This window comes from Salvelinus namaycush, unplaced genomic scaffold (assembly GCF_016432855.1).
Source record: "Salvelinus namaycush isolate Seneca unplaced genomic scaffold, SaNama_1.0 Scaffold1085, whole genome shotgun sequence".
Lineage (NCBI taxonomy): Eukaryota > Metazoa > Chordata > Actinopteri > Salmoniformes > Salmonidae > Salvelinus > Salvelinus namaycush.
Window position 1 is genome coordinate 57000 of NW_024057770.1, and position 24300 is coordinate 81299.

General features: G+C 42.3%; 1 protein-coding gene across 1 annotated transcript; it reads left to right on the top strand.

Moving 5' to 3' along the window:
• Positions 1-1361: 1361 nt before the first annotated feature.
• Positions 1362-22567, top strand: LOC120035672 (protein FAM91A1-like; the record flags this gene model as incomplete). Its single annotated transcript, XM_038982239.1, has 6 exons — positions 1362-1530; positions 3326-3410; positions 7999-8150; positions 14285-14342; positions 22052-22119; positions 22454-22567. Coding segments are annotated over exons 1-6 (549 nt in total), but the record flags the coding sequence as incomplete, so codon positions are not given.
• Between the last annotated feature and the right edge of the window lie 1733 nt (positions 22568-24300).

The window sequence follows — 24300 nt, forward strand, 5'->3', positions numbered from 1 at the left end:
GGTTACCAAGAGCTGCACCCCAACACTGTTTATACTGGTTGGTTACCAAGAGCTGTACCCCAACACTGTTTATACTGGTTGGTTACCAAGAGCTGCACCCCAACACTGTTTATACTGGTTGGTTACCAAGAGCTGTACTCCAACACTGTTTAAACTGGTTGGTTATCAAGAGCTGCACCCCAACACTGTTTATACTGGTTGGTTACCAAGAGCTGCACCCCAACACTGTTTATACTGGTTGGTTACCAAGAGCTGCACCCCAACACTGTTTATACTGGTTGGTTACCAAGAGCTGTACCCCAACACTGTTTATACTGGTTGGTTACCAAGAGCTGTACCCCAACACTGTTTATACTGGTTGGTTACCAAGAGCTGTACTCCAACAGTGTTTATACTGGTTGGTTACCAAGAGCTGCACCCCAACACTGTTTATACTGGTTGGTTACCAAGAGCTGTACTCCAACACTGTTTATACTGGTTGGTTACCAAGAGCTGCACCCCAACACTATTTATACTGGTTGGTTACCAAGAGCTGCACCCCAACACTATGTATACTGGTTGGTTACCAAGAGCTGCACCCCACCACTATTTATACTGGTTGGTTACCAAGAGCTGCACCCCACCACTATTTATACTGGTTGGTTACCAAGTGACTTGAGGCCTATGGCACCCTATTCCCTATATAGTGAACTACTGTTGACCAGCGCCCATAGGGTTCTGGTCAAAAGTAGTGCACTATAGTGAGTCATTGGGATGCAGCAAGTGAGTTGCGGTGCTTTTACTCATCTTTGAGCTCTGCGTCTTCTCACACTGAAAGCCTGTGGCAAGGTTGACTGCCAGTCCAGCATTTCAGACAGTTGATTTATGTCATGAATTTATACAGTATGAAAGTTGGAATATCTATGTGGTCAAATGCAAAAAGCATTGCCATATCAGACCAACTGGAGGTTATTTATTTATATCTCATAAGTTTGATAACGTTTAAACATTTGTCAATTAGACTTTGTTGAACCAGTTTCATGTGGACATGTGTGATAGTTTGACATTAGTAGCCACCAGCCAGACCGTTTATATGACCATTATGCTCGACGTTAGAAAGAATTATGGACATTTACTTTACAAGGTCGAGTAGACATTACTGGAAGGGAGCCAACCGTATGATTTTCTTAATTGACACAAAAACATTTACATCGAGTTTGATGCAAAAATAATTGTATCAGTGTTCACTTCAACTGCCGTCCCTCATCGACCATTCATCATCCGTTGGTCACGTCTTGGACGGAAGTGACGAATTTAGCCAAAAACGTGACGAAAATACAACAAGGAAGTGAATATTTATCAAAAAGGAAAATAGGAAACGTTTGAATTATCAAGTTAATTTGTCGATTTTTGATGTTTAGGGAATATAGTTATCTTGGACTATAGTTATCGTATCGTGGATCCACATTCACTCAAGCAATGAATACAGACGTTGAATTCCACATTAGGCAGAATTATCCGTGGAACAAGCTACCAGCAAATGTCAAACAGGTTTGTGATCTTGCTAACAGGTTTTACCACAGCTGGCTAGCTACATCTGTCCGTTAACGTTCTCCGTGCGTTTATAAATAGCTGATCAGTCTCCGGCGCATCTGCAACAACAGTGTCAATAACCTGAAAGCATCACTAAAGCACAGCTCCATTAGCTAGGTAGCTGGCTAGCCCAATAACGTTATTCCTTAGTCCAAGGACCTTATATGTTCTGTTTAAAGGGCTAATTGGTTCTGGAAGCCAAAACAGCCAAATACTCCATCTAAAAGTGAATCAGTTGCGGTATGGTTCTAGAAAAATAAATCCCTCTACTTTCATATCACATCAAAATAATTTCACAAATGTAAACTACACTTACTGTACACTGTTTTAACTCCATTGCAGCAGACAGTATGTGTAGCCTATGTTTTCCGTTTACACACAGGCGTTCAGAGATGCTTCTACATCTGCATTGCTTGCTGTTTGGGGTTTTAGGCTGGGTTTCTGTACAGCACTTTGTGACATCGGCTGATGTAAAAAGAGATTTTATAAATACATTTGATTGATTGAGCTAATAGGGTTGGGTAGGTTACTTTCTAAATGTAATCCCTTTACTGTTACTAGTTACCTGTCCAAAATTCTAATCAGTAACGTAATTTTTGGATTGCCCAAACTCAGTAACGTAATCTGATTACATTCAATTACTTTTAGATGACGTTCCTCTTAAGAGGCATTAGAAGAAGACATAAACGTATGTTACCAACTGAACTACATCTATAGCAGGATAAATCAATGTTAAAGTTTACATAGCTGGCCATATATGGATGTTTACATTTTACTTTATGAGTTGGTTATGTAGGCTTCTTCTAACTCATCGCTTTCTACTACATATAGTAATATGATTAAAATATATCTTTACATTTAATATATATAATTTATAAATCCAAAAATGGATGTAGCAACTACAGATTGGCCCTTTAAATCTATCAAAAGTGGGTGGGTTTGAGCGTGTCTCCATTAGGCCCATGGATAAAAAATGTTGTCAGTGTAACAGATGTGAAATGGCTAGCTAGTTAGCGGTGGTGCGCGCTAGCAGCCTTTCAGTCGGTTACGTCACTTGCTCTGAAACCTGTGGTTTCAGTGGTTTCAGCATGAATTAGATTGAGCAATAAAAGCCCCACTTTTATTCCATAGGCTGGTGTCCACATTATGCAGGTGTTGCAAGAGCACATTTTTCACTGTTGGTCCACTGGTTTAAAAAAATAATAAAAATAAATTAATCTTCGAAGTAATCATCTCGTTTTTTAAAGAAGTATCTGTAATCTGATTACAATATTTTTGCTGGTAATGGATTACAGTTACAGATTTTTTAGTAATCCGTTACTCCCCAACCCTGCTAATTAGGTAGTCCACTCTGTCTTCCGTCAGTTTTTTCTGTTAAACACGCGCTGTTACATGGAAATAAGTCCGTGTGGGAACATTAATCCTATGGAGTGGAGTAACTACTAAAACAGAAATATAAACACAACATGATGAGGTCCTGGGCTGCCGTGGTTACACGTGGTCTGAGGTTGTGAGGCCAGTTGGTAATGCCAAATTCTGTAAAATGACAGGTGGCTTATGGTAGAGAAATTAACATTTACCTTCTCTGGCAACAGCTCTGGTGGACATTCCTGCAGTCAGCATGCTAACAGCACGCTCCCTCATAACTTGAGACATCTGTGGTATAATACTTACTGTATGCAATCATACTTACTGAGTTACTGTATATGTTACTGTATATTGATTCATCTCAATGTCCTGTTTTCATTTACAGAGTGTTGGGAACTCGCAGCGTGAATATGAGAAACATGTGCAGTTGTACAGTATCCGCAACCAGCTAAGGTTCCGCAATAACCTAGGTGAGTCACCATGGGAGGAGTCAGCGTGGGAGGAGTCAGCGTGGGAGGAGTCAGCGTGGGAGGAGTCAGCGTGGGAGGAGTCAGCGTGGGAGGAGTCAGCGTGGGAGGAGTCAGCGTGGAAATCTCAGGCTTGTCAGAATAACGATGCTGTATAATGACTATATAATGACTACGATGACTATAATATCCACCCCATTTTTCAGGGTGAGCACAGGCTCGTATCTCATACACTTATATCCATTCAATTATAACCAATCATAAATCATTTATGGCTCGGTATAAATGCATTATTACGTAGACATGTATCTGAAATCATCTGTTATTGTCTGGTAGGCCTAACGGTCCATAGACCCAGGCCTCAAATCAAAGTTTATTGGTCGCGTACACAGTTTTGTAATTGTTATCGCAGGAGCATCGACATTCTTGTGTTTCTAGCTGCAACAGTGCAGTAATACCTAGCAATAACAAAAATACAATACACACATAATCCAGAATATAAAAAAGAAATTAAGAAATATAACGAGCATTGTCAGAGACAGGAATATAAATATATTCAATGCATTAGGAAACTATTCAGACCCCTTGACTTTGTCCACATTTTATTACGTTACAGCATTATTCTAAAATTGATTAAATTGTTTTTTCCCTCATCAATCTACACACAATAACCCATAATGACAAAGCAAAAACAGTTTTTTAGACATTTCTGCTTCTGTATATATAAAAAAATAATTTTTTTATAAGTATTCAGACCCTTTGTTGAAGTACCTTTGGCAGCGATTACAGCATTGATTCTTCTTGGGTATGACGCCACAAGCTTGGCACACCTGTATTTGGGGAGTTTCTCCCATTCTTCTCTGCAGATCCTCTCACGCTCTGTCAGGTTGGATGAAGAGCGTCGCTGCACAGCTAATTTCAGGTCTCCCCAGAGATGTTCGGTCAGATTCAAGTCCGTGGTCTGGCTGGGCCACTCAACGACATTCAAAGACTGTGCCAAGCTTGTAGCGTCATACCTAAGAGGACTCAAGGCCGTAATCGCTGCCAAAGGTGCTTCAACAAAGTACTATGTAAAGGGACTTAATACTTATGTAAATGTCTTATTTCCATTTTTTTAATTTTTATAACTTAGCAAAAATTTCTAGAAACCAGTTTTTGCTTTGTGGGAATTGTGTGAGGGAATAAAAAAAAAATATATTTTATAATAAGGCTGTAACGTAACAAAATGTGGAAAAAGTCAAGGGGTCTGAATACTTTCCGAATGCACTGTATATAAATATAATCCTGTGCATAGACAGTAAATAGATAGAACAGGTGTGTACAGCAGTAGTTATATAGGATGAACCAGGACTAGAATACAGTATTATACATATGAAGTGGACAGCAGTAGTTATATAGGATGAACCAGGACTAGAATACAGTATATACATATGAAGTGGACAGCAGTAGTTATATAGGATGAACCAGGACTAGAATACAGTATTATACATATGAAGTGGACAGTAGTAGTTATATAGGATGAACCAGGACTAGAATACAGTATATACATATGAAGTGGACAGCAGTAGTTATATAGGATGAACCAGGACTAGAATACAGTATTATACATATGAAGTGGACAGCAGTAGTTATATAGGATGAGCCTTGACTAGAATACAGTATGAAGTGGACAGCAGTAGTTATATAGGATGAACCAGGACTAGAATACAGTATTATACATATGAAGTGGACAGCAGTAGTTATGTAGGATGAACCAGGACTAGAATACAGTATGAAGTGGACAGCAGTAGTTATATAGGATGAACCAGGACTAGAATACAGTATTATACATATGAAGTGGACAGCAGTAGTTATATAGGATGAACCAGGACTAGAATACAGTATTATACATATGAAGTGGACAGCAGTAGTTATATAGGATGAACCAGGACTAGAATACAGTATATACATATGAAGTGGACAGCAGTAGTTATATAGGATGAACCAGGACTAGAATACAGTATTATACATATGAAGTGGACAGCAGTAGTTATATAGGATGAACCAGGACTAGAATACAGTATTATACATATGAAGTGGACAGTAGTAGTTATATAGGATGAACCAGGACTAGAATACAGTATTATACATATGAAGTGGACAGTAGTAGTTATATAGGATGAACCAGGACTAGAATACAGTATTATACATATGAAGTGGACAGCAGTAGTTATATAGGATGAACCAGGACTAGAATACAGTATTATACATATGAAGTGGACAGCAGTAGTTATATAGGATGAACCAGGACTAGAATACAGTATTATACATATGAAGTGGACAGCAGTAGTTATATAGGATGAACCAGGACTAGAACACAGTATATACATATGAAGTGGACAGCAGTAGTTATATAGGATGAACCAGGACTAGAATACAGTATTATACATATGAAGTGGACAGCAGTAGTTATATAGGATGAACCAGGACTAGAATACAGTATGAAGTGGACAGCAGTAGTTATAAAGGATGAACCAGGACTAGAATACAGTATTATACATATGAAGTGGACAGCAGTAGTTATATAGGATGAGCCTTGACTAGAATACAGTATTATACATATGAAGTGGACAGTAGTAGTTATATAGGATGAACCAGGACTAGAATACAGTATTATACATATGAAGTGGACAGCAGTAGTTATATAGGATGAACCAGGACTAGAATACAGTATTATACATATGAAGTGGACAGCAGTAGTTATATAGGATGAACCAGGACTAGAATACAGTATTATACATATGAAGTGGGTAAAACAATATGTAAACAAAGTGACCGGTGTTCCATGACTCTGTGTACATAGGACAGCAGGGTTACAGTTACAGTACAGTCAAATATACTTCACTGCATTGGATCTTTTCCAAGAGTGAAACTGGAGCACTCGATGAGTCTTTAACTTTTTTACATGACTGTACTTTAATGGAACAGGGGTCATTCTGATAGACTGTCAGTGGGCCACACCTGTGGAGTCGAAGTGCTGATTTTAGAGCAGTTGTGCCTTTTGGATCACAATCAGATCATCACTCCTGCATCTGAGATGCTGGATACATGGTCTGTTCTTTCTGAATCACAGCTTTCCTACCCTGCCCAGTGCAGCAGTGCAATTCGACACATATTGTTATGGGGCTGACAGAAAAATATGCAGTTTTACAGCTAATTACCTTTAATTCTACACATTTTGCCATGGCTTATGCTACCTGAGTGACTAACACATTATAACTAAATCAATGGAGCCCATTCTATGACATTTCTTCCTGCCTGTCTAGTTTTCATTTTGGTGATTGTTAGAAACGTTTTTCCTTCTCGAAAATGTTTTTCTAAACCATTTTAATCATATCTTTTGGAGTTGCAGGGAAACAGGTGAAACACTACTGCCTATCTGAGTGTCTCTGTCCTACCCCGTCTATCTGATCTGAGTGTCGCTGTCCTACCCCGTCTATCTGATCTGAGTGTCTCTGTCCTACCACGTCTCTCTGATATGAGTGTCTCTGTCCTACCACGTCTCTCTGATATGAGTGTCTCTGTCCTACCCCGTCTATCTGATCTGAGTGTCTGTCCTACCCCGTCTCTCTGATCTGAGTGTCTCTGTCCTTCCCTGTCTGATATGAGTGTCTCTGTCCTACCCCGTCTATCTGATCTGAGTGTCTCTGTCCTACCACGTCTATCTGATCTGAGTGTCTCTGTCCTACCCCGTCTCTCTGATCTGAGTGTCTCTGTCCTACCCCGTCTATCTGATCTGAGTGTCTCTGTCCTACCCCGTCTCTCTGATCTGAGTGTCTCTGTCCTACCCCGTCTCTCTGATCTGAGTGTCTCTGTCCTACCCCGTCTATCTGATCTGAGTGTCTCTGTCCTACCACGTCTATCTGATCTGAGTGTCTCTGTCCTACCCCGTCTCTCTGATCTGAGTGTCTCTGTCCTACCCCGTCTATCTGATCTGAGTGTCTCTGTCCTACCCCGTCTCTCTGATCTGAGTGTCTCTGTCCTACCCCGTCTCTCTGATCTGAGTGTCTCTGTCCTACCCCGTCTATCTGATCTGAGTGTCTCTGTCCTACCACGTCTATCTGATCTGAGTGGCTCTGTCCTACCCCGTCTATCTGATCTGAGTGGCTCTGTCCTACCACGTCTATCTGATCTGAGTGGCTCTGTCCTACCCCGTCTCTCTGATCTGAGTGTCTCTGTCCTACCCCGTCTCTCTGATCTGAGTGTCTCTGTCCTACCCCGTCTATCTGATCTGAGTGTCTGTCCTACCCTGTCTGATATGAGTGTCTATCCTACCCTGTCCCTGTCTGATATGAGTGTCTGTCCTACCCTGTCCCTGTCTGATATGAGTGTCTGTCCTACCCTGTCTGATATGAGTGTCTGTCCTACCCTGTCCCTATCTGATATGAGTGTCTGTCCTACCCTGTCCCTATCTGATATGAGTGTCTCTGTCCTACCCCTTCTATCTGATCTGAGTGTGTCTGTCCTCTCCCTCCTATCTGATCTGAGTGTGTCTGTCCTACCCTGTCCCTGTCTGATCTGACTGTCTGTCCTCTCCCCCCTGTCTGTCCAGTGAGACACGTGAGGAAGGATGAGAGGAAGTACTACGAGGAGCTGCTGAAGTACAGCCGAGATCACCTGATGCTCTACCCCTACCACCTGTCAGACATCATGGTCAAAGGCCTCCGCATCACCCCCTTCTCCTACTACATCAGCATCATGGAGGTACAGTAATACTATATACTATTACTATATATTATATATCAACTGTAGTCACCCTTCTCCTACTACATCAGCATCATGGAGGTACAGTAATACTATATACTATATATAATATATCAACTGTAGTCACCCCTTCTCCTACTACATCAGCATCATGGAGGTACAGTAATACTATATACTATATATAATATATCAACTGTAGTCACCCCTTCTCCTACTACATCAGCATCATGGAGGTACAGTAATACTATATATAATATATCAACTGTAGTCACCCCTTCTCCTACTACATCAGCATCATGGAGGTACAGTAATACTATATATAATATATCAACTGTAGTCACCCCTTCTCCTACTACATCAGCATCATGGAGGTACAGTAATACTATATATACTATATCAACTGTAGTCACCCCTTCTCCTACTACATCAGCATCATGGAGGTACAGTAATACTATATACTATATATAATATATCAACTGTAGTCACCCCTTCTCCTACTACATCAGCATCATGGAGGTACAGTATTACTATATATAATATATCAACTGTAGTCACCCCTTCTCCTACTACATCAGCATCATGGAGGTACAGTAATAATATATACTATATATAATATATCAACTGTAGTCACCCCTTCTCCTACTACATCAGCATCATGGAGGTACAGTATTACTATATATAATATATCAACTGTAGTCACCCCTTCTCCTACTACATCAGCATCATGGAGGTACAGTATTACTATATATAATATATCAACTGTAGTCACCCCTTCTCCTACTACATCAGCATCATGGAGGTACAGTATTACTATATATAATATATCAACTGTAGTCACCCCTTCTCCTACTACATCAGCATCATGGAGGTACAGTAATAATATATACTATTACTATATATAATATATCAACTGTAGTCACCCCTTCTCCTACTACATCAGCATCATGGAGGTACAGTATTACTATATATAATATATCAACTGTAGTCACCCCTTCTCCTACTACATCAGCATCATGGAGGTACAGTAATAATATATACTATTACTATATATAATATATCAACTGTAGTCACCCCTTCTCCTACTACATCAGCATCATGGAGGTACAGTATTACTATATATAATATATCAACTGTAGTCACCCCTTCTCCTACTACATCAGCATCATGGAGGTACAGTAATAATATATACTATTACTATATATAATATATCAACTGTAGTCACCCCTTCTCCTACTACATCAGCATCATGGAGGTACAGTAATAATATATACTATTACTATATATAATATATCAACTGTAGTCACCCCTTCTCCTACTACATCAGCATCATGGAGGTACAGTAATACTATATACTATTATTATATATAATATATCAACTGTAGTCACCCCTTCTCCTACTACATCAGCATCATGGAGGTACAGTAATACTATATACTATTATTATATATAATATATCAACTGTAGTCACCCCTTCTCCTACTACATCAGCATCATGGAGGTACAGTAATACTACATAGATCACCTGATGCTCTACCCCTACCACCTGTAGAGGTAATACTATATATAATATATCAACTGTAGTCACCCCTTCTCCTACTACATCAGCATCATGGAGGTACAGTATTACTATATATAATATATCAACTGTAGTCACCCCTTCTCCTACTACATCAGCATCATGGAGGTACAGTAATACTATATATACTATTACTATATATAATATATCAACTGTAGTCACCCCTTCTCCTACTACATCAGCATCATGGAGGTACAGTAATAATATATACTATTACTATATATAATATATCAACTGTAGTCACCCCTTCTCCTACTACATCAGCATCATGGAGGTACAGTAATAATATATACTATTACTATATATAATATATCAACTGTAGTCACCCCTTCTCCTACTACATCAGCATCATGGAGGTACAGTATTACTATATATAATATATCAACTGTAGTCACCCCTTCTCCTACTACATCAGCATCATGGAGGTACAGTAATACTATATATAATATATCAACTGTAGTCACCCCTTCTCCTACTACATCAGCATCATGGAGGTACAGTAATACTATATATACTATTACTATATATAATATATCAACTGTAGTCACCCCTTCTCCTACTACATCAGCATCATGGAGGTACAGTATTACTATATATACTATTACTATATATAATATATCAACTGTAGTCACCCCTTCTCCTACTACATCAGCATCATGGAGGTACAGTAATACTATATACTATTATTATATATAATATATCAACTGTAGTCACCCCTTCTCCTACTACATCAGCATCATGGAGGTACAGTAATACTATATATAATATATCAACTGTAGTCACCCCTTCTCCTACTACATCAGCATCATGGAGGTACAGTAATACTATATATACTATTACTATATATAATATATCAACTGTAGTCACCCCTTCTCCTACTACATCAGCATCATGGAGGTACAGTAATAATATATACTATTACTATATATAATATATCAACTGTAGTCACCCCTTCTCCTACTACATCAGCATCATGGAGGTACAGTAATACTACATATAATATATCAACTGTAGTCACCCCTTCTCCTACTACATCAGCATCATGGAGGTACAGTAATACTACATATAATATATCAACTGTAGTCACCCTTCTCCTACTACATCAGCATCATGGAGGTACAGTAATACTATATATAATATATCAACTGTAGTCACCCCTTCTCCTACTACATCAGCATCATGGAGGTACAGTAATACTATATATAATATATCAACTGTAGTCACCCCTTCTCCTACTACATCAGCATCATGGAGGTACAGTAATAATATATACTATTACTATATATAATATATCAACTGTAGTCACCCCTTCTCCTACTACATCAGCATCATGGAGGTACAGTAATACTATATACTATATATAATATATCAACTGTAGTCACCCTTCTCCTACTACATCAGCATCATGGAGGTACAGTAATACTATATATAATATATCAACTGTAGTCACCCCTTCTCCTACTACATCAGCATCATGGAGGTACAGTAATACTATATACTATTACTATATATTATATATCAACTGTAGTCACCCTTCTCCTACTACATCAGCATCATGGAGGTACAGTAATACTATATACTATTACTATATATTATATATCAACTGTAGTCACCCCTTCTCCTACTACATCAGCATCATGGAGGTACAGTAATAATATATACTATTACTATATATAATATATCAACTGTAGTCACCCCTTCTCCTACTACATCAGCATCATGGAGGTACAGTAATACTATATACTATATATAATATATCAACTGTAGTCACCCCTTCTCCTACTACATCAGCATCATGGAGGTACAGTAATACTATATACTATATATAATACACTGCTCAAAAAAATAAAGGGAACACTTAAACAACACAATGTAACTCCAAGTCAATCACACTTCTGTGAAATCAAACTGTCCACTTAGGAAGCAACACTGATTGACAATAAATTTCACATGCTGTTGTGCAAATGGAATAGACAAAAGGTGGAAATTATAGGCAATTAGCAAGACACCCCCAATAAAGGAATGGTTCTGCAGGTGGTGACCACAGACCACTTCTCAGTTCCTATGCTTCCTGGCTGATGTTTTGGTCACTTTTGAATGCTGGCGGTGCTTTCACTCTAGTGGTAGCATGAGACGGAGTCTACAACCCACACAAGTGGCTCAGGTAGTGCAGCTCATCCAGGATGGCACATCAATGCGAGCTGTGGCAAGAAGGTTTGCTGTGTCTGTCAGCGTAGTGTCCAGAGCATGGAGGCGCTACCAGGAGACAGGCCAGTACATCAGGAGACGCGGAGGAGGCCGTAGGAGGGCAACAACCCAGCAGCAGGACCGCTACCTCCACCTTTGTGCAAGGAGGAGCACTGCCAGAGCCCTGCAAAATGACCTCCAGCAGGCCACAAATGTGCATGTGTCAGCATATGGTCTCACAAGGGCTCTGAGGATCTCATCTCGGTACCTAATGGCAGTCAGGCTACCTCTGGCGAGCACATGGAGGGCTGTGCGGCCCCACAAAGAAATGCCACCCCACACCATGACTGACCCACCGCCAAACCGGTCATGCTGGAGGATGTTGCAGGCAGCAGAACGTTCTCCACGGCGTCTCCAGACTCTGTCACGTCTGTCACATGTGCTCAGTGTGAACCTGCTTTCATCTGTGAAGAGCACAGGGCGCCAGTGGCGAATTTGCCAATCTTGGTGTTCTCTGGCAAATGCCAAACGTCCTGCACGGTGTTGGGCTGTAAGCACAACCCCCACCTGTGGACGTCGGGCCCTCATACCACCCTCATGAAAGTCTGTTTCTGACCGTTTGAGCAGACACATGCACATTTGTGGCCTGCTGGAGGTCATTTGAGACCAAGCTTTAACTTCCTGACTGATTTCTTGAGATGTTGCTTTAATATATCCACATCATTTTCCTTCCACATGAGGCCATCTACTTTGCCATCTATTTTTCCCCCTTTTTCCTCCAAACATTTTTACATTTACATTTTAGTCATTTAGCAGACGCTCTTATCCAGAGCGACTTACAGTAGAGTGCATACATTTTACATACTGAGACAAGGATATCCCTACCGGCCAAACCCTCCCTAACCCGGACGACGCTATGCCAATTGTGCGTCGCCCCACGGACCTCCCGGTTGCGGCCGGCTGCGACAGAGCCTGGGCGCGAACCCAGAGACTCTGGTGGCGCAGCTAGCACTGCGATGCAGTGCCTTAGACCACTGCGCCACCCGGGAGGCCATACATAACGATAGTCCTTATGGCCAAACAGTTCTATTTTTGTTTCATCAGACCTGAGAACATTTCTCCTACTATACACAGATTATTGTCATGAATAACTAGGTCTACTAATGTAATGAATAACTAGTCTTCATTGATCATGATATCGTTAAGTATGGTTTTTTTATTATGAAAATCTTTAAAATCTATTTTATTTTCTACATTCTGAGCCAGCATTTCATGGCACTAACTTCGTACTTGACCTGTAAATATCATGACTGTGTCCCTCTAATAATCCCGTTTATGAGTTTTAATATAAACTGGGTAAGACGAAATGAACACAGTGGTTCTCATCTTCAGAAATAGTTGCTACTATGTCCCCCATAGGGCCCGGTCAAAAGTAGTGCACTAAATAGGGAATAGGGTGCCATTCGAGATAATTTGTTAATTAATGAAGGCTCAGGGAAGGAAGGAATGGTGTAGGAAGAGAAATTGGTTTAATTTGCTGCTCCCATTTCCCGCGATAATTTCTCCATTCTCCATCCTTCTCTCCCCTCCCCTCCCTCTCTTCTCTTCCCTCTCTTCCCTCTCTTCCCTCCCTCTCTTCCTTTTCTTCCCTCCCCTCCCTCTCTTCTCTTCCCTCTTCCCTCTCTTCCCTCCCTCTCTTCCTTTTCTTCCCTCCCTCCCTCTCTTCCTTTTCTTCCCTCCCTCCCTCTCTTCCTTCTCTTCCCCCCCTCTTTCCTCTCCCCCCTCTTCCCTCCCTCTCTTCCTTCTCTTCCCCCCCTCTTTCCTCTCCCCCCTCTTCCCTCCCTCTCTTCCTTCTCTTCCCTCCCTCTCTTCCTTCTCTTCCCTCCCTCTCTTCTCTCCCCTCCCCTCCCTCTCTTCCTTCTCTTCCCTCCTCTCTTCACCCTCTTCTCTTCCTTCTCTTCCCTCCCTCTCTTCTCTTCCCTCCCTCTCTTCCTTCTCTTCCCCCTCTTCCTTCTCTTCCCTCCCTCTCTTCCTTCTCTTCCCCCTCTTCCTTCTCTTCCCTCCCTCTCTTCCCTCCCTCTCTTCCTTCTCTTCCCCCTCTTCCTTCTCTTCCCCCTCCCTCTCTTCTCTTCCCTCTCTTCCCTCTCTTCCCTCCCTCTCCTCCCTTTCTTCCCTCCCTCCCTCTCTTCCTTCTCTTCCCTCCCTCTCTTCTCTTCCCTCCCTCTCTTCCTTCTCTTCCCTCCTCTCTTCACCCTCTTCTCTTCCTTCTCTTCCCTCCCTCTCTTCTCTTCCCTCCCTCTCTTCCTTCTCTTCCCTCCTCTCTTCCCCCTCTTCTCTTCCTTCTCTTCCCCCTCCCTCTCTCCACCTCCAGGACATCATGAACGTAGAGAAGAGTTACGACTCGCTGCCCAACTTCACTGCTGCTGACTGTAAGTAGACTGTTGCTGTTCTTCCTCTTAGAGCTGTGTGTGTGTGTGTGTGTGTGTGTGTGTGTGTGTGTGTGTGTGTGTGTGTGTGTGTGTGTGTGTGTGTGTGTGTGTGTGTGTGTGTGTGTGTGTGTGTGTGTGTGTGTGTATTGCCTGGCAATATTGCCTCCAAAAACTGCTGACTGTTAGTAGTACTGTAGTACTCCCTCTCTCAGGGATACACTGCTGACTGTTAGTAGTAGTATTGTAGTACTCCCTCTCTCAGGGATAAACTGATGACTGTTAGTAGTAGTACTGTAGTACTCCCTCTCTCAGGGATAAACTGCTGACTGTTAGTAGTACTGTAGTACTCCCTCTCTCAGGGATACACTGCTGACTGTTAGTAGTAGTACTGTAGTACTCCCTCTCTCAGGGATAAACTGATGACTGTTAGTAGTAGTACTGTAGTACTCCCTCTCTCAGGGATAAACTGCTGACTGTTAGTAGTACTGTAGTACTCCCTCTCTCAGGGATAAACTGCTGACTGTTAGTAGTACTGTAGTACTCCCTCTCTCAGGGATACACTGCTGACTGTTAGTAGTAGTATTGTAGTACTCCCTCTCTCAGGGATAAACTGCTGACTGTTAGTAGTAGTACTGTAGTACTCCCTCTCTCAGGGATAAACTGATGACTGTTAGTAGTAGTACTGTAGTACTCCCTCTCTCAGGGATAAACTGCTGACTGTTAGTAGTACTGTAGTACTCCCTCTCTCAGGGATAAACTGCTGACTGTTAGTAGTAGTACTGTAGTACTCCCTCTCTCAGGGATAAACTGCTGACTGTTAGTAGTAGTATTGTAGTACTCCCTCTCTCAGGGATAAACTGCTGACTGTTAGTAGTAGTACTGTAGTACTCCCTCTCTCAGGGATAAACTGATGACTGTTAGTAGTACTGTAGTACTCCCTCTCTCAGGGATACACTGCTGACTGTTAGTAGTACTGTAGTACTCCCTCTCTCAGGGATAAACTGCTGACTGTTAGTAGTATTGTAGTACTCCCTCTCTCAGGGATACACTGCTGACTGTTAGTAGTAGTATTGTAGTACTCCCTCTCTCAGGGATACACTGCTGACTGTTAGTAGTAGTACTGTAGTACTCCCTCTCTCAGGGATACACTGCTGACTGTTAGTAGTAGTATTGTAGTACTCCCTCTCTCAGGGATAAACTGCTGACTGTTAGTAGTAGTACTGTAGTACTCCCTCTCTCAGGGATAAACTGATGACTGTTAGTAGTATTGTAGTACTCCCTCTCTCAGGGATACACTGCTGACTGTTAGTAGTAGTACTGTAGTACTCCCTCTCTCAGGGATACACTGCTGACTGTTAGTAGTATTATTGTAGTACTCCCTCTCTCAGGGATACACTCCTGACTGTTAGTAGTAGTACTGTAGTACTCCCTCTCTCAGGGATAAACTGCTGACTGTTAGTAGTATTGTAGTACTCCCTCTCTCAGGGATAAACTGCTGACTGTTAGTAGTAGTACTGTAGTACTCCCTCTCTCAGGGATAAACTGCTGACTGTTAGTAGTATTGTAGTACTCCCTCTCTCAGGGATAAACTGCTGACTGTTAGTAGTAGTACTGTAGTACTCCCTCTCTCAGGGATACACTGCTGACTGTTAGTAGTATTATTGTAGTACTCCCTCTCTCAGGGATACACTCCTGACTGTTAGTAGTAGTACTGTAGTACTCCCTCTCTCAGGGATAAACTGCTGACTGTTAGTAGTAGTACTGTAGTACTCCCTCTCTCAGGGATAAACTGCTGACTGTTAGTAGTAGTACTGTAGTACTCCCTCTCTCAGGGATAAACTACTGACTGTTAGTAGTACTGTAGTACTCCCTCTCTCAGGGATAAACTGCTGACTGTTAGTAGTAGTACTGTAGTACTCCCTCTCTCAGGGATAAACTCCTGACTGTTAGTAGTACTGTAGTACTCCCTCTCTCAGGGATAAACTGCTGACTGTTAGTAGTATTGTAGTACTCCCTCTCTCAGGGATACACTGCTGACTGTTAGTAGTAGTACTGTAGTACTCCCTCTCTCAGGGATAAACTGATGACTGTTAGTAGTAGTACTGTAGTACTCCCTCTCTCAGGGATAAACTGCTGACTGTTAGTAGTAGTACTGTAGTACTCCCTCTCTCAGGGATACACTGCTGACTGTTAGTAGTAGTACTGTAGTACTCCCTCTCTCAGGGATACACTGCTGACTGTTAGTAGTATTGTAGTACTCCCTCTCTCAGGGATAAACTGCTGACTGTTAGTAGTATTGTAGTACTCCCTCTCTCAGGGATAAACTGCTGACTGTTAGTAGTAGTATTGTAGTACTCCCTCTCTCAGGGATAAACTGCTGACTGTTAGTAGTAGTACTGTAGTACTCCCTCTCTCAGGGATAAACTGCTGACTGTTAGTAGTAGTACTGTAGTACTCCCTCTCTCAGGGATAAACTGCTGACTGTTAGTAGTAGTACTGTAGTACTCCCTCTCTCAGGGATAAACTGCTGACTGTTAGTAGTATTGTAGTACTCCCTCTCTCAGGGATAAACTGCTGACTGTTAGTAGTATTGTAGTACTCCCTCTCTCAGGGATAAACTGCTGACTGTTAGTAGTAGTACTGTAGTACTCCCTCTCTCAGGGATAAACTGCTGACTGTTAGTAGTATTGTAGTACTCCCTCTCTCAGGGATAAACTGCTGACTGTTAGTAGTAGTACTGTAGTACTCCCTCTCTCAGGGATACACTGCTGACTGTTAGTAGTATTATTGTAGTACTCCCTCTCTCAGGGATACACTCCTGACTGTTAGTAGTAGTACTGTAGTACTCCCTCTCTCAGGGATAAACTGCTGACTGTTAGTAGTAGTACTGTAGTACTCCCTCTCTCAGGGATAAACTGCTGACTGTTAGTAGTAGTACTGTAGTACTCCCTCTCTCAGGGATAAACTACTGACTGTTAGTAGTACTGTAGTACTCCCTCTCTCAGGGATACACTGCTGACTGTTAGTAGTACTGTAGTACTCCCTCTCTCAGGGATAAACTGCTGACTGTTAGTAGTAGTACTGTAGTACTCCCTCTCTCAGGGATAAACTCCTGACTGTTAGTAGTACTGTAGTACTCCCTCTCTCAGGGATAAACTGCTGACTGTTAGTAGTATTGTAGTACTCCCTCTCTCAGGGATACACTGCTGACTGTTAGTAGTAGTACTGTAGTACTCCCTCTCTCAGGGATAAACTGATGACTGTTAGTAGTAGTACTGTAGTACTCCCTCTCTCAGGGATAAACTGCTGACTGTTAGTAGTAGTACTGTAGTACTCCCTCTCTCAGGGATACACTGCTGACTGTTAGTAGTAGTACTGTAGTACTCCCTCTCTCAGGGATACACTGCTGACTGTTAGTAGTATTGTAGTACTCCCTCTCTCAGGGATAAACTGCTGACTGTTAGTAGTATTGTAGTACTCCCTCTCTCAGGGATAAACTGCTGACTGTTAGTAGTAGTATTGTAGTACTCCCTCTCTCAGGGATAAACTGCTGACTGTTAGTAGTAGTACTGTAGTACTCCCTCTCTCAGGGATAAACTGCTGACTGTTAGTAGTAGTACTGTAGTACTCCCTCTCTCAGGGATAAACTGCTGACTGTTAGTAGTAGTACTGTAGTACTCCCTCTCTCAGGGATAAACTGCTGACTGTTAGTAGTATTGTAGTACTCCCTCTCTCAGGGATAAACTGCTGACTGTTAGTAGTATTGTAGTACTCCCCCTCTCAGGGATAAACTGCTGACTGTTAGTAGTATTGTAGTACTCCCTCTCTCAGGGATAAACTGCTGACTGTTAGTAGTATTGTAGTACTCCCTCTCTCAGGGATAAACTGCTGACTGTTAGTAGTACTGTAGTACTCCCTCTCTCAGGGATACACTGCTGACTGTTAGTAGTATTGTAGTACTCCCTCTCTCAGGGATAAACTGCTGACTGTTAGTAGTAGTACTGTAGTACTCCCTCTCTCAGGGATAAACTGCTGACTGTTAGTAGTACTGTTGTACTCCCTCTCTCAGGGATACACTGCTGACTGTTAGTAGTAGTACTGTAGTACTCCCTCTCTCAGGGATACACTGCTGACTGTTAGTAGTAGTACTGTAGTACTCCCTCTCTCAGGGATACACTGCTGACTGTTAGTAGTACTGTAGTACTCCCTCTCTCAGGGATAAACTGCTGACTGTTAGTAGTAGTACTGTAGTACTCCCTCTCTCAGGGATAAACTGCTGACTGTTAGTAGTAGTATTGTAGTACTCCCTCTCTCAGGGATAAACTGCTGACTGTTAGTAGTAGTACTGTAGTACTCCCTCTCTCAGGGATAAACTGCTGACTGTTAGTAGTAGTACTGTAGTACTCCCTCTCTCAGGGATACACTGCTGACTGTTAGTAGTACTGTAGTACTCCCTCTCTCAGGGATAAACTGCTGACTGTTAGTAGTACTGTAGTACTCCCTCTCTCAGGGATAAACTGCTGACTGTTAGTAGTACTGTAGTACTCCCTCTCTCAGGGATACACTCCTGACTGTTAGTAGTAGTACTGTAGTACTCCCTCTCTCAGGGATACACTCCTGACTGTTAGTAGTAGTACTGTAGTACTCCCTCTCTCAGGGATACACTGCTGACTGTTAGTAGTAGTACTGTAGTACTCCCTCTCTCAGGGATACACTGCTGACTGTTAGTAGTACTCCCTCTCTCAGGGATAAACTGCTGACTGTTAGTAGTACTGTAGTACTCCCTCTCTCAGGGATACACTGCTGACTGTTAGTAGTAGTACTGTAGTACTCCCTCTCTCAGGGATAAACTGCTGACTGTTAGTAGTACTGTAGTACTCCCTCTCTCAGGGATACACTGCTGACTGTTAGTAGTAGTACTGTAGTACTCCCTCTCTCAGGGATAAACTGATGACTGTTAGTAGTAGTACTGTAGTACTCCCTCTCTCAGGGATACACTGCTGACTGTTAGTAGTAGTACTGTAGTACTCCCTCTCTCAGGGATAAACTGTTCACTGTTAGTAGTAGTACTGTAGTACTCCCTCTCTCAGGGATACACTGCTGACTGTTAGTAGTACTGTAGTACTCCCTCTCTCAGGGATACACTGCTGACTGTTAGTAGTACTCCCTCTCTCAGGGATAAACTGCTGACTGTTAGTAGTATTGTAGTACTCCCTCTCTCAGGGATACACTGCTGACTGTTAGTAGTAGTACTGGAGTACTCCCTCTCTCAGGGATAAACTGCTGACTGTTAGTAGTAGTACTGTAGTACTCCCTCTCTCAGGGATACACTGCTGACTGTTAGTAGTACTGTAGTACTCCCTCTCTCAGGGATAAACTGCTGACTGTTAGTAGTACTGTAGTACTCCCTCTCTCAGGGATAAACTGCTGACTGTTAGTAGTAGTACTGTAGTACTCCCTCTCTCAGGGATACACTCCTGACTGTTAGTAGTAGTATTGTAGTACTCCCTCTCTCAGGGATAAACTGCTGACTGTTAGTAGTAGTATTGTAGTACTCCCTCTCTCAGGGATACCCTGCTGACTGTTAGTAGTAGTATTGTAGTACTCCCTCTCTCAGGGATACACTCCTGACTGTTAGTAGTAGTATTGTAGTACTCCCTCTCTCAGGGATACACTGCTGACTGTTAGTAGTAGTACTGTTGATCAAAAGTTTTGGAAAAATGTGTCAATAATCAAGTGACTGGCTTACATGATGTCTATAGTATTCTCTCTGGTATGCAATCTGGTTTCCGCTCAGGTTATGGATGTGTCACTGCAACCTTAAAGGTCCTCAATGATGTCACTATTTCCCTTGATTCTAAGCAATGTTGTGCTGCTATTTTTATTGACTTTGCCAAAGCTTTTGATACGGTAGACAATTCCATTCTTGTCGGCCCGCTAAGGAGTATTGGTGTCTCTGAGGGGTCTTTGGGCTGGTTTGCTAACTACCTCTCTCAAAGAGTGCAGTGTATAAAGTCAGAATATCTGATGTCTCAGCCACTGCCCGTCACCAAGGGAGTACCCCAAGGCTCGATCCTAGGCCCCACGCTCTTCTCAATTTACATCAACAAAATAGCTCAGGCAGTAGGAAGCTCTCTCATCCATTTATATGCAGATTATACAGTTTTATACTCAGCTGACCCCTCCCTGGATTTTGTATTAAACGCTCTACAACAAGCTTTCTCTGCTCTTAAACTTGTTCTGAACACCTCCTAAACAAAGGTCTTGTGGTTTGGTAAGAAGAATGCCCCTCCTCCCACAGGTGTGATTACTACCTCTGAGGGTTTAGAGCTTGAGGTAGTCACCTCATACAAGTACTTGGGAGTATGGCTAGGCAGTACTCTGTCCTTCTCTCAGCACATATCAAAGCTGCAGGCTAAAGTTAAATCTAGACTTGGTTTCCTCTATCGTAATCGTTCCTCTTTCACCCCAACTGCCAAACTAACCCTGATTCAGAAGACCATCCTACCCATGCTAGATTACGGAGACATAATTTATAGATCAGCAGGTAAGGGTGCTCTCGAGCGGCTAGATGTTATTTAACATTCGGCCATCAGATTTGCCACCAATGCTCCTTATATGACACATCACTGCAATCTATACTCCTCTGTAAACTGGTCATCTCTGTATACCCGTCGCAAGACCCACTGGTTGATGCTTATTTATAAAACCCTCTTAGGCCTCACTCCCCCCTATCTGAGATATCTACTGCAGCCCTCATCCTCCACATACAACACCCGTTCTCCCTGTCACATTCTGTTAAAGTTCCCCAAAGCACACACATCCCTGGGATGCACACTACACAACATACACACAGTATTACTTTCTTAGCTCCAGTATACACATCTCCCTGGCATATTACATCATTTATACAGCAGCATACAATACATTTTTGGACTCACCTTGTGAAGGTGGAGCGGCGGTCCTATGTGATCGTAGTCTGGCAAAGAAACCAACGTTAGTGGTTAGCCACTGATTCCTTCCAAACGACTCATTGTTGAATTAGCGATTTCCAACTTGTTGTGTAATGTTTATGTCCAATGGCCGATGAGCACCGATACGTTTTATCTATAATTTCTCTTCATTATTTCTCTTCATATGACAAGGATTAAGAAGGATTTGCCAGTAGATTGTCGACTTGATTCATGATGATGACTGCTAACTAAGATTTTGAAAGTAAGATGTTGACATGATCAGTCCAATCAAAGCTACTGTAGATATAACGTGAATTGATGTCATTGTATCTGTGGCCAATGACCTTGAGCCTTCTTGGTTGGGCACTTCTAATATAACTCTATGGCAGAACACGAGGGGCTAACATTCTAACCTTAGACTTGGGGATGACTACTGTCCCATGAGTGACAGAAAACTGAGCCAATCAGGCGCAGTGCTCTGTATTTTCTGCTGGCTAGCCACACCACCACAGAAAGTGATTATTGTCTGTTTTCTAGGTCTAAGACTGCTTGGCATCGGGAGGAACCAGTATATAGACTGATGAACCAGTGATTAATGTCTGTTTTCTAGGTCTAAGGCTGCTTGGCATCAGGAGGAACCAGTATATAGACTGATGAACCAGTGATTATTGTCTGTTTTCTAGGTCTAAGGCTGCTTGGCATCGGGAGGAACCAGTATATAGACTGATGAACCAGTGATTATTGTCTGTTTTCTAGGTCTAAGGCTGCTTGGCATCGGGAGGAACCAGTATATAGACTTGATGAACCAGTGCAGGTCTTCCAAGGTAAGAGCAACTTAAACATAATTCTATAATATCCTTATTTATGTTGGTCAACATGTACACTAAGTGATACTTTGACAATACTATGGTTATTCCACCAACAACACACAGATTGTTTTTCATTTGAGATGTTTCCTGGGGACTAAACATTGCAGTGAGCTTCCTGAAAATATTCAGTTCCTCTTTTAATTGAGTACACTTGTCTGGCTGTGGAGACTTTCACTTAACATGGCCAACACTGCTGACTAGATGTCCGCTGATCTAAACATTACTTGAAATAATTTTTGTTGATTGATTGAATTACTTTACACAACATATCTGTGTCGTCTCTTGTCAGAAATTCTTCCGTAGGAAAACAGCGCGAGACCTGCTCCCCTCCAAGCCAGTAGAGATCTCTGTAGAGCCGTGGTGGGTGGCTCAGACCGGATACATCACAGAGGATGACATCAGGGTGAGTCTCTGTAGAGCCGTGGTGGGTGGCTCAGACCGGATACATCACAGAGGATGACGTCAGGGTGAGTCTCTGTAGAGCCGTGGTGGGTGGCTCAGACCGGATACATCACAGAGGATGACATCAGGGTGAGTCTCTGTAGAGCCGTGGTGGGTGGCTCAGACCGGATACATCACAGAGGATGACATCAGGGTGAGTCTCTGTAGAGCCGTGGTGGGTGGCTCAGACCGGATACATCACAGAGGATGACGTCAGGGTGAGTCTCTGTAGAGCCGTGGTGGGTGGCTCAGACCGGATACATCACAGAGGATGACATCAGGGTGAGTCTCTGTAGAGCCGTGGTGGGTGGCTCAGACCGGATACATCACAGAGGATGACATCAGGGTGAGTCTCTGTAGAGCCGTGGTGGGTGGCTCAGACCGGATACATCACAGAGGATGACATCAGGGTGAGAACCGCATGGTGACCCTTGAACGCTTTGCCTTAGACGAGACAACATAGCATAAACACACACAGCCAAACACCAACAGATTGGTTTTCCTGTCACTATGCCAACCGTCCCCTGCGGAGTTAGGCCAAGGTGTTGATGGGGTTGAGGTCAGGGCATCCTATGACGGTGCCACGTTGAAAGTCACTGAGTTCTTCAGTAAGGCCATTCTACTGCCGATGTTTGTCTATGGAGATTGCATGGCTGTGTGCTCAGGTGGGGCTGAAATAGCCAAAAGTCACTGAGTTCTTCAGTAAGGCCATTCTACTGACGATGTTTGTCTATGGAGATTGCATGGCTGTGTGCTCAGGTGGGGCTGAAATAGCCAAAAGTCACTGAGTTCTTCAGTAAGGCCATTCTACTGCCGATGTTTGTCTATGGAGATTGCATGGCTGTGTGCTCAGGTGGGGCTGAAATAGCCAAATGCTCTATTTTGAAGGGGTGTCCACATACTTTTGTATATATAGTGTACATAAAGGCGTATGTATTAACACATGTATTAAGTCTTAGAGAAGTATCAGTAACAGCTAAAACAAATAAACATTAAAGACATGTTTAAACTATACATTTCCTTTTATTTGCACATGTTTTAAACAATACAAATACAGGACCGGTCTAACGTTTGGACGCACCTACTCATTCCAGGGTTTTTCTTTATTTCTACTATCTTCTACATTGTGGAATAATAGTGGAGAAATCAACACTATGAAATAACACATATGGAATCATGTAGCGTGCAAAGCTGTCATCAAGGCAACGAGTAGCTGCTTTGAAGAATCTGAAATATAAAATATATTTTGATTTTGTTTAACACTTCTTTGGTTACTACGTGATTCCATACGAGTTATTTCATAGTCTTTTATGTTTCCACGGGGCTGTGAATAGTGTAGTTTCTCCCTGAGCTGGTGGATGAATGGTTCTTGCCTCTCTGCCTGCTGGAGGTACTGCATGTTGGTTCCAACCTTAAAGTAACAACAAAGAAAGTTAGCAGGTCTGTTAGGAAATGTCTTTGTCCCACCATCTGGTTACCAGGTCTGTTAGGAAATGTCTTTGTCCCACCATCTGGTTACCAGGTCTGTTAGGAAATGTCTTTGTCCCACCATCTGGTTACCAGGTCTGTTAGGAAATGTCTTTGTCCCACCATCTGGTTAGCAGGTCTGTTAGGAAATGCCTTTGTCCCACCATCTGGTTACCAGGTCTGTTAGGAAATGCCTTTGTCCCACCATCTGGTTACCAGGTCTGTTAG